Raw genomic sequence first — 17,352 nt, 5'->3', positions numbered from 1 at the left:
CTTTATTTTAAATTTTAATGAGGGGTTGAAATGTTGATAAAATTTAGTAACTTTGTTTTCAATACAAAGAACAATTCTTTCCCTTCGTGACGAGTCCAAACTGAGCTCAATTGATCAATTTGTTTCTGAGTTATGAATAATTTAAAATAAAGTCTAAAGTGTCTGTTTTACCCCACGCGCCCCTATGATTAAATCTTGGGAAGGCCAAATCGATTTAGAGTTTGGGCTCATTACAATGAGAAAAAGCTGTTATATTTCATGAACAAAAGGTTTCAATACTTTGGAAAAAGTCTAGTGTCCATTTTCGTCCCTCAACTCCTCTATTTTGAAGCAAATTGTATGATTTGATCAATTTTCAGATTACTCAGCCAGAAATAGTTATTGTAACAACAAAATGTCAAAGAATTCAGTGGCACTTCTGGATAATCCTTTAATAAAAAATCCAGTGTAACGTTTTTTGAAGCCAATCTATTCGGCGTATTGTGTGTCATTAGGTTTTTTATAAACGATGATAACAGGAAAAAAGGGAATAAGGAAAAAAACTCATTCTACACATAAATTTTCATTCATCCAATTTATTTAATCTATACATGTTGATGAAAATTCAACAGTAGGAGTATTAAAAATATGTCTCTATTGCTCTTTCCGATGGACAAACATTTCTCAACAGTGTTTGTAAAGTTTTGGCATTCCACGATAAATTTCTCTATATAATACATCCTCCTCTAATGTTTAGTAAACAATTATACAATTTGTCGAAGCAGTCGGTGCACAAAAATGTTTTTCCCTATAATTTTCTGATAATTTACCTGAAACCGCTCACCAAAGTCCCTCAAAATCATCCCTAGTCAATTAATTTTCTCTCTGCGAAAAAGAAAATTCATTCAGTTTGGCGTAAATAAAGCTTCTCAGACGGTCGATTCAAATGATTTCGTTTGCTTCAGTAAAATGTTATTAGAATTTAATTTTCATTTATCAATCATTACGTAACGCGACTATCGTCGATGTTAATTAATATTTAACTCACCATAATAGATCTATGCAAATAATTATCTTTATATATTCATTTTCATTAACGATCCCGAAATGAATTCATCGATAATACAAAGTACCATCTAATCAGATCTTTGAAAAGATTGAACAGAAGTTAACTATCAAAAATCATCGAACATTTTACAATAGATTGCCATCTATCCTGCGATACACAGGTGTCTATGCCCGTGAAATAAAAATGAGACATTTAATATTAATAATAATGAATAAATTTCAAGTAAATAGAATCTCAAGAGTACGTAATATCTACATAAAATCAATGCTGTCCCATCTAACTCGACAATAATCCATCAACAATTCCTCAGAAATGAAAAATCCCCAGCAGAATCACATCCTGCAGTGAGAGAAAATCATTCAATCTTATTCACCAGCATTAATTTTAATTTGACACTAACAACTTTCCTCGTACATCGATAATGGTATCTATTAAATCATCAACATTTACGTCATAATAAAATAAACTTGACATTACTATTCTCATATATATTCGTCATAAACTTAAGTAGATTGCAGATCACTCATGATACTAGTAATGCTCGCAATTATTCTGTGGAGCATTTTATATACAACGAAAGACGAGCTACCATTGATTATTAATGGTCGAAATGTTGATATGAGAAGATCGTGATTAATGAACAAAATGGACAAGTAATAATTTTGTTCCCAAATGTGCGCGTAATTTCACAGGTAGCACTAAAAAGTCCTTAAATTTAAATATATGGCAGATCTAAACATAAACGAAATGGTATATATAATTCATTTTTTTTGTTGTTTTCGTTATTTTTGCTTGTTATAATGTTAATTCGACATTAAGTAAATTCAATCTCTCACACAATCACTCCTGCAACTCATTGAAATCATAATTACATACAATTTATGTATAACTTACAATAATAATTCTCGAAAAATTATCTGAAAAAAAAAACTATAAGTGATAACAATCGATAGATCCTGTTGACAAACGTTGCATAGCCTCGGCGGAAAAATTGTGATGATAACTTGTTTGTTCATTACAATACAACAAAACATAATTCAACTCTCTCCAGTTGATTATTAATTTTCACATTTTATTTTTCATTTCAATTGAATTTCTCGTCTACGATATAATCATATGAAAAATAATCATGGAAAACAATAATAACAAGGTAATAATAACGCTCAACGATCGAGAAAAATTCGGAATATCGAAGAGCACTGAAAATGTATTGCACGTATTTGTTAAATCTTTCTTCAGCTTGGCATAATCCACTCTCAAAATTCACCATAAAATCTAATTTCAAATTTAATCATACATATTTGTGCGTGTAATGTCTAATTATGCGGCAACAAAAAAAAGTTCATTCAGAAAAAAAAAATGCAATCGAAAAACTCGGATATTCAGTTGCCCTTTGCGAAGTAGAAGTTGACAAAAAACGAAACCCCACCTAATTAACACGCCCGATCACCTTGAAGATACTTGCTTACCCACTCGGGACGATGACACAAATCTTCTCCGAAATATCTCGTGAGAAAGAATGATAAATTCTTGCACTTCATCTACGGGTGGAATTTGCAGATGAAATTTTACATTCTCTTGCTGCCACATCAGTAGTAAGTACTGTAGTAAGAAACACTTTACGTCGCGATAATTATTGGCACATGTTGAGGAAAAATTATGCAGCTAATATGTGGAAATTTGAGTGTTTAAGAGGTAATTGTGAAGCGAAATGTAACTTAACGACGATAATTTGACGATTCGTTCAGTAAAAAAAGATGAAATCTCTCTTTTTTCAGTAATTTTTCCTCAACTTTAATTTTTCTGTGAAAATACTTGAACGATAAATTCTACTGATGTGCGTATAAACGTAAAACTGTTAAGTGTACAATTCCTCGTGGCCCACGTACAGCCACACTGTGATTAATTTTCATTGATGGGAATACAGAGGATGGATAAACTTGAGAGACGTAGATAGGGCTGGTGACGCGTGTACAGCGAAGGCTCTCGTCTCGGCGTTGGCGAATATCGTTCAAATTCATACACGCGGTTGGCTGATAATCCAGAGTTTCCAGGTGTTAGCACGGGGCGAGTGGATTCCATTGTTAGCACTCCAAGCCTACATGGCCATGGACAACCAGGGTTAACAAGAAAGATAAAAAAAAAGAAAAAAAAGTATTGTTAGTAATTTGATTATGATTTATCTTTAATAATTTGAATATTAAAATTATTGCCACTTGAATCTGTTCCTCTAGTCGCTTGTCAGCTTGACAAATCGAGTAAATGTCGAGCAGTGCTTTCGATCCTGATAATTATAAACGAAAAAAATTTAATGACAAATAGCACGATCTAATGGACAAAAAGCAGTGCTTCAACACTTGGTCAATTTTAATATTTTAATTATTAGTGAGAAGCAGTTTATCTATTCTGTACACAAATGATCACGTAGAAAACGAAGAATTACTTTTCTTTACATCATCGTAAATATAAAAAAACGTGAAAAAATGTAGATGAAAAAATTGCGTTAAATACTGTTTAACGACAGATTACACAATTGAGATTTTATTATGGCTCGTGTACCCTCCCCGCGCATAGGACAGGCAAAGAGACTGGAGAAATATTAATTCAATGATTTAAAAAAAAAAAAAATGTCATTCCTGATGTATTAGAATTGAATTACAAAAAGAGAGAATAGTCTATATGAGCTGCATCCAGCCCACATTGGATGCATGTGTGCGAGATCATTGATTTAATTCATTTCACAATTATTGTGCAATAATCGAAATGTTAAATTAGTTATTGCTAGTTTGCGAGATTTTGTCAAAAATTCAAGTCACGTCGAATTATTCCACCGATTTTAGAGGCAGTTTGAGGGGGGGAGGGAGGGGTGTGCACCTGCCACCAGATAAATAGCAGTGCTGAGTGACAAATTTCATGAACAAATTTTTTTTTTTAATGGACCAAAAAGGTTTATTTTTTTAAATGAAAAACATTAAAGACCTGATGCACAGTTGCATTATCTCTTCAACTTTGTTCCTTCGTATTAATTAATCCGATAAAGTTATTAATTAAAAATGTCCCATCAGCAAGCGGGTGTCAGAGGCTCATGAGTTATACGGCAACGTGCCATGTATAGGACAGATTTATCATACAGTTCCAGGCATTTAAAGCGTCAATAAAATTATTCGATAAAAATTTTTTTTCCTTGTATTTAATCTCATTACAATGATTAATCGAACAGTATTAAATAAATTAAACTGAGAAAAAAAAAGTGTATAAACGTTAGTGTCAACTTGGCCATGTGGAGCATTTTTGTTAGTTGAATATTATTTATATAAAAAGATGGTGCTATCTTTGTGCAGAGACCATAATGGTGATAAATGGATGAATATTGCGTCTATGATTAAATAAATTAAGGATTGTCACTTGATATTTGTATTGATTATAAAAAATTAAAGTTAAAAAAATTATTTGTTAGTGGTAATACGTGAAAATAAAGAGGGTGGGACGCCAGCTTTGAGCAGCACTTATTTGGCCGCGTGTTTTCTTCGCCTATAGATAACATATCATGGTCAATCAAACGTTCATTCATTGTTTAATCGTCTACAATCAGAGCTGAAAATGCAATTCAATTAATTATCTTGATTTTTCGTAATAAATTCAGGAAATAATTCCTTGAGAAGGATCACTGAACGATTAATCAACGAAAACGATCGTTTGAAATTCATCAAATAAATGTGAAAACCTTCGCGTCGCATCACGTTACCACCCCTGCAATAATTTTAAAACTCCACAAGAACATAAAAAAATAATTTTTTTTCATAATATTTATTTGTTTCTCTTCATTTATTCTTTCATATAAATATTTATGCAAATAATATAATAATAGTACGTATATAAATTTATATATACAGATTAAATGGAAGGTCAATAAGTTGTTCCACAGGCACAAGTTGCCAAAAAACATAAAATCATAATAAAAAAGAAACAAAATGCAAAAAAAATATGTACGATGTCCTGGAAGATTGAAATCTTAATCAATACATAAGCACCAAAAAAAAATAAACATTTTTTTTCTGCCTTTCATCAACACTGCCCCCTCCATACAACCAATTTGCATGATTTAGACAATCATAAATTCCCTGATAAATTATGTGATGATTTTTTCATTGTCTAATTGGGCAGCGCTTCTAATTGAAAATGTTGGGAGGTGCGCACCCATATTGGGGGTCACCACAACTTTCGATGAATCTAGAAATAATTTAGCCACGGTGGCACACAGAATAGAACAGAACCAATCAGAACGAAAAAAAAAAAAAAACAAAGCTAATCGAATGACCTCATCTCATACATCCTATCCTATCGATAAATAAAACAATTTCTTAGACCTAAGAGCGGGGAGTTGCGCCAGAAAAGTGCATTCTGATAAATTTCCACCAATTGTCCTTAAATTTGCGATTCCGCGATTACGCAAACACCAAGGATCCCATGGCACTGATCGTAATTCAATTTCAAGTTTACTATTTTCCACTGCTGTCTTTGCTTTTCCAATGTATGATTTTTATGGGAGGATAATAATGGACTGCTATGCACTAAGTTTTTTTTTGTGAAATGTAATACTGCTGGTGTGAAAGATGATTAAATTTTAAATTTCAATGGAAATTCAAGGGAATTCTAAACTTTGTAGCAACGGGAAGAAGAAAATTCCCTAATTTACATGATTTTTCTAATAAAATATGAATATTCGGTCCTAAATCACACGTTCACACGAATTTTTAGTGACGAAATTCCTTGAGATTTCAGTGAAACTTGATTTTAAAAAATTGGATAGAGTAAATCTGCAAAAGGATGAGTGAAATTCTCAAAAAAAAAATCCAGAACTATTAATCAAAACGTAAATATACACCTCTCTCAAATCGATCCCAAATAAACCCCAGATAACGAATAAATTTGCCAGATCAAAAGCCACGTTCAGGTACAAAAAATCAAAAAAATCCCCCAACTCAAAATAAAGAATCCATACATTGGCAAGCGAATCCAGTGGAATTTCAATGGTAAAAGTACTCAATAAAAAAGACAACATTGAAATTAAAAAAAAAAACAATAAATGTAAAATTCTTGTGATAAATAAAACTAACCTTTCCCGCATTAAGGCGCGACTCTGTTATCTCTGTATTCACGAGAGAGCGCCAGCCCTTTGATAAGGGTGCTCGCGAATCTGACCCAGGTGCCTACGCTGTTTCGCAGCGGCTGCTGCACCTGTTTTCCCAACATACAACACTGTGAGTACATTTTGACACGCATGAAAATATCCCTTTTTTCATCATAGCACAATTTCCAGGACTGCCTCCTACTCACAACTATTAAGATAAAACTTGTCATATTTCACTCACCTCTCCCCTCAAGAGAAGAAGTGGCAAATTACAATTAATTATTATGCACAAATGAACGACAGAGAAATTGTCTTGAGTATTCAACCGTAAAATATAGAGAGCATTATTTGCACTTCGAACGAATTTTCGGAGTATTTTATATCCCTCAACCTCTTTCTCTGCTGTTCAAAAAACAGTCCCTTCATCGCGCTCTCCACAAATGACAATTCATTGTATTTAATTCCCCTACGAAGTGGATTTTTCAAAAATATTATGCAAATGTAGATCGTAACAATACTTTAACGTTCCCATAAATGCCTAGTCGTTACAACCACAATTCTAAAGAAAATTGTCTGCGAATGTTCGTGGAGACGATGAAAGGACTCGCTAAACCTCATCGTCATGATATTAAACGTTAAACGATTAAATATTCTCTCGTTTTAATGGAGACATCTCACTCTGTGAGTTCTGAAGTTCATTAAAAGGAAAATCAGGTAATTCGTGATACTGAAAATTGAAGATAGAAATGTAACCAGCCATTTACACTCACTCAAAGCAAAGACATTCGAACAAAAAATACTCCTACTCTGTGCTCATACTCGAGTAAATAATGTATATAAATATATCTAAAAATGTATTTCACTCTCTCATCGCCTTGTCATTTTGTATAAAAAAATAAAAATTAAATAATCGTATAAAATAATATAAAATAATGTACATTCTCGTGATCTATATCATGTAATTCGAAGGCTTGATGCGTCAACAGCTGATTAAGCTCTTGTTTTTGTAAACCAGCAAATGCCTTCGATAACGCCTTAAACACCTACAAGAATACGCTAGAACCATCAGTCCTCTAATAACGCTTTTAGTTTGGTCCCTGGGGTACTTTTTTTTTTTTCATCGTATACACCTATTGTCTGCCTATTCGAGACCCTACGTATACAGCCTATCTATCACCGGCCGATCGTTTTTTCATTTACACTAGTGTTTCAACTGCACTCAATCGCACTAATAAAATCTAAATCAATGAATTCTCAAAAATAATCCGATAATGCAATATTTCAGCTGAAAATTCCGGAAAAAAAAATTGTAAAAATTCCCGAAAGGACAATTTTTACCAGAAATTTCTCTTCGGCTGCGATTTTTTAAAATAAAAAAAAAAAATTACGGGCGATTTTGGTAATCTGCAATGTCTGTGTTACATAAAACAAAAAAAAAACAGTTCAAAGCGAAAAAACCACGCGAGGGTGAGAGCGAGAGAGTAACGTGGGAAAGGCGGACCGATCGAGTTAGTCGAGTGTTCACAAAAAATTTTAGTTTCACGTGTTAGACCAAACCCTAGGGAGATTCTCACTCGAGATTCTAGTTTATTACGTTGTAGTTGTTACTTTGACAGTTGCGTCGAGAAGAATAACAAAAAACATGACTAAAGTATTTCAATAAATTGCCAAAAGATACCTAAGAAAATCATAAACCATCACCGGGATAAATAAAATAACGCTAAAAATTAATAATTAAAAAAAGGGAGGGGGTTGGCGGATCGGACCATGTGAAAGCGCAGAGGCGAATTCATTAGACAATTTAAACTGCTGTAAAAATAAGGCTTTAAAATAAAGAGCTATTACTCTAATACTCCCTAAAGTACTAAAACCTCAATAAATATGATATATAATCTTCAATACACATAAAATAAACTTCTGATAGTTTTTCATTCTGCTCTAAAACAAGAGAAAATACTAACAACTAAAAACAATTAATGGCCTTTGATTGTTGCATTGAGTAATGCACGAATGTGCCACATGACTGGACGCCCCGCGCTCGGCCTATTCAGACATAAGTGTGCGAGGATCCGTTAGAAGTAGTACATATATATATCCGTTTGGTATGTTAAAACAACTTCACTTACAGTTATCGTACGTAAACGCAATAAGAAAGCGTTTTGTTTTTAAACGTATAGTATTCAACTTCACAACTTGTGTTGATATTCTTAACGGGATGGGAATACTTTTCGCATTAGTGGTGCCTCTAGCCACTGAAGGACGGCGTCAACATCTCATATCGAGACAATGGGGGAAGATGGGATAAAATGGACACTTCAGGCATTTTTTTTCAACGTTCATGTTTTTTTTTTTCAATATTTCATCAACAACTCTCGAAATTGCAATGTCGAAAAAATCCAAAAGTGCCCATTCTACCCGACCCCCGCGCTTACGGATCTTCTAAGCTACTAAAGTACATCTCAACGATAAAACGAGTGGATGCATAAGATTTAAATAATCATCTCCACCTTCAGCCCTGAAAAATCCATTTAGGATATTTAAATGTGTTGTTCAATATTTCTGGACTAGTATTCATTCTACATCCTCGCAGGAATCGCATCGTCCTGTCTTGCGAACACCTGGGTGAAATTATGTGCACTATTACCGATAATTAATAGAAAATAAAACAATAACCACCTATGAATCTTCTTGAGAATTCGGTAAAAAAAAAATCTCTAAAAAACAAACAATTACGACGCGACTAGTAAATGACTGATTTAAACTATTTTTTGTTCTTCCTTTTCGAGTTGAATTCTATAGGCCCTATCGTTGAATAAGACGATAATATCATTCTCTCCTAAATCTATGTAATGGACACTCTGCTCGTCACGTTCAATCCTCAAGTCTCGAATAAAAAAAAAATCATCTCGTGGGGAATTGAACGTCCAGCAAACAGAGTGTCAAGTATTTATCGTGAACCTGATGATTCAAATAGAAATAATGTTGTAATTAATGATAAGTGAGAGCTCTGTCTCGTGCATCTAGCGTCAGCGAGCAAATAACCCACCAGAATGGTCAGCGTACTCGGTGAGTAGTGGTGATGCTGCGAGTGCTGCGTAGTTGGCGTAGTCGGCGTATGGCGTGTAGATGAGACCGTGTGGATCGCCGGCTGATAGCAGTGAGCCCGGTGGACCTGAGCCATTCAGCAGGGAGGCTGCTGTTGTTGGAACTGATATCCTTGGTGAGAGAATCAGGGGTGCACCCAGGGGTGCATTTTGCGTTCTCATCTGTGTACCGAGACCTGGAAGGAGACGCTGGGTTTCGGCAGCAGCTGCTGCCACACGCCTCCATTCCTCATCGCAGGCTGCAATGTCGAAGGCTACGATCATTCGTCAGATTTTTGTTCTTTTAGGGGTGAGGGGGGATGGATTTAAAGCTAAGAGGGCTCAGGGAGAGGGATTGACGATTCTGATATTCCGGGATTTAATCAATATCGAGGAGATTCAAGTATTTTTATTTATTTTTTCTTTTCGAATTTCTCCCAATTTTTGTAATTAAAAATCAGAGGTAGGGAATGTTTTGCGATTTTTTTATCACTGAAAGTTTCGATTTATGAATAATAAATTTTACAATTACAAACCTATTTTTCATCAAACGCAACTAATTTGTCAACATTCTGAATAATTCCCATAATTTATTTATGAGAATGGAATTGTTGAAAGAAGAAGTTAATTGTTGATGATTCTGATATTCCGGGATTCAATCAATATCGAGGAGATTCAAGTGTTTTTATTTATTTTTTCTTTTCAAATTTCTACCAATTTTTGTAATTAAAAATCAGAGTTAGGGAATGTTTTGCAATTATTTTATCATTGAAACTCTGGATTTATGAATGATAAATTTTCCAATTAAAAAATTATGTCACCAAACGCAACTAATTTGTCAAGATTCAGAATAATTCCCATAATTTATTTACGAGAATGGAATTGTTAAAGAAGTTAATTGCCCGCAAAATATGCCCAAATACTTGTATATCCATAATTATTGATTACTAACGATTTCCTAGTTGATTTCAACGTATTGTGGAATAATTTTGAAAAGTTTCTGCAACTACAAAAAAACAGAAATAAAAATTTCAGTAAAATTTCGTCTCAACTTGACGAATGCCATTTCACCGCACGACCTGTTCCACTTGGACACCCAATCCCCCTGCCTATTAATACCCAAGAATATGAGCAAGTGCAATTAAATCCCAAAAACTAGATTATGAAAATGATTTTAATGTCCCAGGGTTTCACATTTCTCCCATAAATCACCCCGTGATCCCCAGATTTAGTTGACACTATTTTGGCAGCTATAAATTCCGGTGAAAATCAAACCCAAAGAGTGCATTGAATGGGCCTGTGACCTGGCACAAGCTCCACTCAAAGTGTCAATGACTAACGTTCGAAAATTAACGCATATAAGTGGCTTTACTAGGCGGAAGTTTTGGCAATGGGTCAAGGCGTCGTGCTGCTGTTAATGAACCGACCCGAGAATTGTTAAAAAACCCCCCTGTCAAAACCAAAATAACACGCGTAGTAGAATCGAACACTTGATTGACTTGTTTTTCGTTATTTATCTCTACAACATTGTCTCCCCGTTTTTTTCGTAATTTACGAGAGACATGTAATTTTCATCGGCACAAGCCTCAACACCTGCGGCGAGTTCCCATGCGATAAGCAACATCTTCATAGAAAATCACTATTGTTCTTGAGCGAGGAAAATCCTCATGTGTATTTTAACCGGCGGCTAGACCCGAGACACTTTATTCCTCTTTCCCATGGGTAAGTCTGCCTCGAATCACGAGACCCCTTATCGTCTCTCTAATCGCATTAACAAGCCTTACTCGATTTTAAAGCGCGAAGTGAAAGGCAATATCGACTCCCTCACGCTGTTGGAAAAAATTTGAATTTTCGGGGACAGTTGACTCGTAATTTTCAGGAGAGTGACATTTAATTGGATTTAGGGGGAGAAAAATGGGAAAATTTGGAATTTTTCTCGGGCAATTCAATGGAATTAATAATTTTGGAGTGACAGGATGACTAGAATTCCCCAATTTACTTGGATTTTCCTGATTTTTGTAAATTTTTATGGAATAATTTAACTGAAATTTACACTTTCCATTGATTTTTCCGTACTATTTAACATTTTCAATGACGAAATCCCTTGATGTTTCACAATATGTAGGGAATTTCATATTAAATGCAATAGTTTTTAATTTAAATCTCTAAAATTTATGTTTCTCGGGGCATGAACGTTTAGAGATCTTCAGTTACCCTAATTAATTTTCAATATCTTGTTATTCGCCCGAATTTTGCTGATTTTAATTCATTTTCATGAAATAATTCACCTAAAATTTGGCATTTCCACTGATTTTTCCATAAAACATTGATTTTTTCAATGACAAAATCTCGTGAAATTCCCGTGAAATGACAATACGATAAAACTTTTCAAAAAGTGTACCGGAAATTCCATTAATTTTTTTTTAACACTGCATTGTCAATGCTCTTAGGAAGAGGATTTCCCCTGACAAATTATCATGTATACCTATCACAATGGGGTAATAATTCACAGATGAAAAATTTACCTGCTGCGGCGGCAACTTTAGTGTTGGAGTCTCTGTAAGTTCCGTTGATAATGGCAAGCTCCATGAGCTGCCTCTTCTTCAGCTCGTCCTCACCATCAGCCTGCTAACAATCGACATCAACGTCAGTATCCAATAGACAAAAAATCCTCGAATATACATCGCTCGAGGAAATGAATAAACATGAGCATTGTTATACAATGTCTTTGACATTCAGTGCTTCGTTATTTAACTTGATCGTTAAATTCATTGCTATTACTCTTGAACGCGTAAGAACTGAATATTGATGTAAAATAAATACAGAGACGGTCGATTACTGCTCGTAAGATTTTTATCGGAAGTACTTGTGACGAATATTTGCCAAAGACCCACGAGATATGAGCGGTGTGCAAACACTTGTCGTGAACATATTTTTTTGGGGGAGTTGTGGCAGCGGAGAAACAGAATAAGTTGACAATTTTTAATGAATATCTCTGAATTAATTGGATGAAGATAAATCTTCCAAAAATTAAAGCGAGTTTGACTTTTTCCTTATAAACCTGGAGCTAAAGAAGAAATAAAATGACAGATTTCACTGAAATTTTTACATCTGGAGTGGAATAAAATTAATTTATGCTGTTCTATCGCTTCATAATTATAGAGTTTAAGAAAATTTTAGGGATATCCAAGTACCTTTGACAGTTACTTACGCCGACATCATACATTTAAAAATTTCTAATTATCAAATGTATCAATTAAATTGTATTCTGCATAATATGAAGTCTTTCTTTGCACATTTCCTCCTTATAAATTAATAACGGAGTGTAATTTCGAAGAATGAAAATGAAGAAATGAAGAAATAAATGAACAAATGTTTATAGGGTGACAAATTAATTGTTTAGTTTCACAATGTCATTTTTGAAGTTCCTCCGAGCATTTGAAAATGACGAAAAATAGGAAAAAACTGTCAAAGTACTTGAATATCCTAAAAAAAAAGTTGGAACTGTCTCACCACGGGCACAAGAAGTTTCTTGACTTCCTCGACGGCACGAGCGAGCTTCAGTGTGGCGCGATTCTCAGTGTCCTCAACTGTGAGTAGAACATGAAGTTCATCTGTGAGATGCTCCCAATTTGGTTTTCCCCGGTTCTGCTCCTCCTGTTGAGCCAACAAAAGAACAGTAAATCCCCAAGGTCCACTTGCACTAGTGCCTCAAAACCTCAGTCCATAATTTTCAAATTACAAAAAAAAATTAATTATACAGTACAGCCCATTCACGACTCAACACAAGAGCATTACATAACGCTGAATAAATCCTCGAGTTATGGTACATTTTATTCATGCCTAGCAGCACTTACTCAATAAACCAAAACGTGAGAAAAACCGCGACCAAAGGAAAATGACAAATGAGAGTAATGTATCACATTAATACACTGGTAATGGCATTATGTACTTACAAGAGCTTTCACACGATTGCCAAGCGCAGCTTGAAAACAATGATTCATATTTAATGCATAGTTATTCACTTCATTATCTCCTGAATGAAGTAAAAGTGTCGGGCATCCTCGACAATAGAGGAGTCCTCGGATACCATAGAAAGTAAGTGAACGACAGAATGATGAATATTTAGAAGCGAAACGAGAGGAATAACAGGGAATTCTCTCGCGTGCCTATTGAGTGATAAACGAGATGCTATCCATAGTTTTTACAAAACGAAATCAAGTACCGCTGAGCTCAAGCGTAATTTAAACAGACAGTTTAACGTGACAAATTAAATTGCAGAAGCTATCGAGAGACGAAATGAAAAATAATAAAATGAACTACTGAGCATTTGCATAATTTCATTCATTAAAAATTCCGATTAAAAAAAAATATCAGAAATTCTGTCGATGAAAAATGACAATATACCTCTAGACCTCAACCGTAATTTAATTGAAGAATTAAATATGACCAATTAAATTGCAGAAGCTATCAAGAGACGAAATGAAAAATAATAAAATGAACTACTGAGCATTTGCATAATTTCATTCATTAAAAATTCCGATTAAAAAAAAATATCAGAAATTCTGTCGATGAAAAATGACAATATACCTCTAGACCTTAACTGTAATTTAATTGAAGAATTAAATATGACCAATTAAATTGCAGAAGCTATCAAGAGACGAAATGAAAAATAATAAAATGAACTACTGAGCATTTGCATAATTTCATTCATTAAAAATTCCGATTAAAAAAAATATCAAAAATTCTGTTGATGAAAAATGACAATATACCTCTAGACCTCAACCGTAATTTAATTGAAGAATTAAATATGACAAATTAAATTGCTGAAGCTATCGTGAGACGAAATGAAAAATAATAAAATGAACTACTGAGCATTTGCATAATTTCATTCATTAAAAATTCCGATTAAAAAAAAATATCAGAAATTCTGTTGATGAGAAATGACAATATACCTCTAGACCTCAACCGTAATTTAATTGAAGAATTAAATATGACGAATGAAATAGCAGAAGCGATCGAGAGACGAATTAAAAAATAATAAGGTGAATAATTCACTCAGCACGATGGAAACTTATTTGAGAAACAAAAAATGAAATACCGAGCATTTGCAGAATTTTCCGCATTAAAAGATCTGATTAAAAAAATTAAAAAATGTCAGAAATTTCGTAGATGAAAAACGATAATATACCTCTGGAACTCAAACGTAATTTAATTGCAAAATTGATCACGACAAATTAAATTGCAGAAGCGATCGAGAGACGAATTAAAAAATAATAACGTGAATAAATCACTCAGCACGAAGGAAAATTATTTCATAATTAAAAAATTAAATTCCGAGCATTTGCAGAATTTCATTCATTAAAAATTCTGATTTAAAAAAAATGCCAGAAATTCTGTTGATGAGAAACGACAATACACCTCTAGACCTCAACCGTAATTTAATTGAAGAATTAAATATGACAAATGAAATAGCAGAAGCGATTGAGAGACGAATTGATAAATAATAACGTGAATAAATCAATCAGTCCGATGGAAAAGTACTGGAGCATTTCAAAAGCCACCCAGCGAGGTGACTCTCATGTACACGAAGAGTGCAGTGACCACAAGTTGAGTGTCGCCTCTCCATCTTCGTTTTATTCCCCCCCCCCCCCCTCAGCTTAACCGGTAACATTTTCCTACGACAGGTATGATGGGCTTCAACTTGGTATTGGTGGATGGATACAACAACGTGCAGGCTATATATTTTTTTTTTTCATTTTATTTCTCTTCAAACGAGTGTTAATCCAACTCCACCGGGGAGTTACGTTGGTTGCATGCCACGAGGCATTCACCAAGTGTTCACCTCGATTTTCAAGCCGAATATGGACATAAAATCACGAGATTCAAACGCACCAAACGTTCACTATAATTTTTTTATTCTGTATAAATGGCATTGCAGGTCTATGTTTAAATCTTTGGAGTGATCTCACGGCTCTGGGATAACTTATGGATTTGTCAATTACCTTCTTTTTATCCCTCATGGAGCCCTTGCCTCGCACCATTATTTTGCATCCTGTCTCTTGTTCTAGTTGCTTGGCTGTCATTCCACGTGGGCCCAAAATCCTCCCAACGAAGTTGAACTGAAACAATTCATTTTCATCACCATTAGTCAACATTAATTAATAAAATCCATCTTTTCACAGTATCACTTTGAGTGAAACGAAATACTGTACAAAAGTTCGAAGTTAGCTTTCGTGAAATATAAAAAAATTCGTTGTAATGAGTTGAATTGGGCTTATTCTATCAGATTGTACCATTTGGCTACTGCATTGAACGATAACACCCCGAGATTTACATCCAATCAAATTCTCGAGAGGTGGTCTCTACCGAAGATAAACATTATCGTAACCCACCAATCAATCCCTGATTCCCACACTGTTGCTTATCTCTCGAAGATCAAAAATAAAACACGAAGCGTCAGTCAAGTTTTCAAAGACTCCTGATTCAACATGCTATCGATAATTTTTACAGAACGAAATCAAGAGACGAATTGAAACATTTTAAACCTAACATTTTCTACATTTTTTCACAATGAGAATTTAATTGTTGAATAATTTATTCGGAATCGTCATTATCCTCTTCATCTTCTTCGTTTCTTTTTTTTTTTTTTACAGTACAGACCTGTGTTACATATTTTTACAGAACTATATTTTTTTTATTACAGTAAGAAATGAATTTCTCTTTGTTTACAATTACTGTAAATAAAATATTACAGTACATAAAAAAATATACATAGACATCATATTACATTACTTGATAAGCGGAATGAAGGCTTCAAAACTCGTTCCACTGGATTTTTCAAAAAATCAATTGAAATTTCCAAATAAATCGTTTAAAATTGAAAATTACGAGTATAGAATTTTCTCAAACAAGAAATCCGGAAAATAAATTAAAAATGTCTCGCGAAAATGAAAAAGAAACCATGAAGCACCACTCAAGCATTAAAAGACTCCTAAAATCCACTCACAATGGACACTTAAACTTTCCGCTCAGCACTTTACGATACCCACCTAAAAGGAAATCTCCAGTGTATTTTTTCCTATTAACTAATGCTAATGCATTGTTTGTGATTGCAATAATATTTAATGTGGCTCTTTGCGGCGACAAATACGTCAGTTTCCCACACAGTTTGGCGCTGAGGGAAGGGAAACGGAAGGGATGAGATGTATTTGTCTATGGACACGGGCCGGTGCGTAGGAAGATACGTAACTGCGTGCCGATTCAGGATGTGAAGTAAGACCAAGGCACTCACTACTGGGTGAGGGGCCGCGGCTTTGAAACAAGGAGCGCCCCGTCATTATAATAGGTGCCGCCAACTCCTCAGAGAAATCGACATCAACCATTTTCAGAATAAATCAAACGTGTCTTTACACATGGTAAAATACTTTACACTGGGGTTATTTATCTTTATTAGTTGGAGGGATTTTTCTCTCTATTGTGGAGGTATGGAGATACCTGGGTAATTGGTTTTCATGGGATGTGGTTGGTACATTCCAGCCAGACAAAACGTTGTAAAATAGATAATGCGGTAATTATGAAATGTTTCATGAATACCAAGTGATCTGGGAATTAATGAATGTTTAAAGTCATTTTTATTGGAAATTTGTCAGTTAAAGCGAGTCTTGATGGCATTTTGCTTGAAAGGAGAGTGACATGGAATGCAATTACTTGAAACTTCAATCAAAATATGAACATTTAGTGGCAAACTACACATAGATTTTCGGATTTTCACTAATTTTTCGGAAATAATTGATCTAAAATTCAAGTTTCCATTGATTTCTTCATCAAATTTTCCAGTGAAACCGTCTTTTTGTTGGAAATTCCCTCACCCACAACTACATCTTATGAAATTTTCCCCTAAAACCGCCCCTCCCTATCGAGAAACAACACGAAGAGAAATATTCAATAAAAATTACGCATCTTTTCCGTAATTCCGGAGCGAAATCAGTGATAGATATATCAATCAATCATAATTACCGTTAAATTGTGAAGCTGTCAAATTTAACATAAATCTTAAAATTTCGAAATATTCTATCAAACAATAATTT

At 34.2% G+C, this 17,352-nt stretch overlaps 1 protein-coding gene across 3 annotated transcripts in view; it reads right to left on the bottom strand.

Annotated features, from left to right (window-relative positions):
- Window positions 1-555: 555 nt before the first annotated feature.
- Window positions 556-17,352, bottom strand: part of LOC107042847 (protein held out wings) — a 53,688-nt gene continuing 36,891 nt past the window's right edge. The window contains exons 3-8 of one of the 3 annotated variants that reach the window (XM_015264051.2): window positions 15,268-15,384; window positions 12,776-12,919; window positions 11,788-11,890; window positions 9,226-9,537; window positions 6,166-6,286; window positions 556-3,146 (exon numbers count right to left, since the gene is read on the bottom strand). In XM_015264051.2, the coding sequence (XP_015119537.1) occupies window positions 6,204-6,286; window positions 9,226-9,537; window positions 11,788-11,890; window positions 12,776-12,919; window positions 15,268-15,384 (759 nt within the window). In that variant the 3' untranslated portion in view covers window positions 556-3,146; window positions 6,166-6,203. The other 2 variants (XM_015264056.1, XM_015264062.1) reach the window with 2 other exon arrangements.

This window comes from Diachasma alloeum, unplaced genomic scaffold (genome assembly GCF_001412515.2).
Source record: "Diachasma alloeum isolate Michigan unplaced genomic scaffold, Dall2.0 Dall_scaffold_00179, whole genome shotgun sequence".
In the NCBI taxonomy this organism is placed as follows: domain Eukaryota; kingdom Metazoa; phylum Arthropoda; class Insecta; order Hymenoptera; family Braconidae; genus Diachasma; species Diachasma alloeum.
This window is presented reverse-complemented; position numbering and strand designations above follow the sequence as displayed.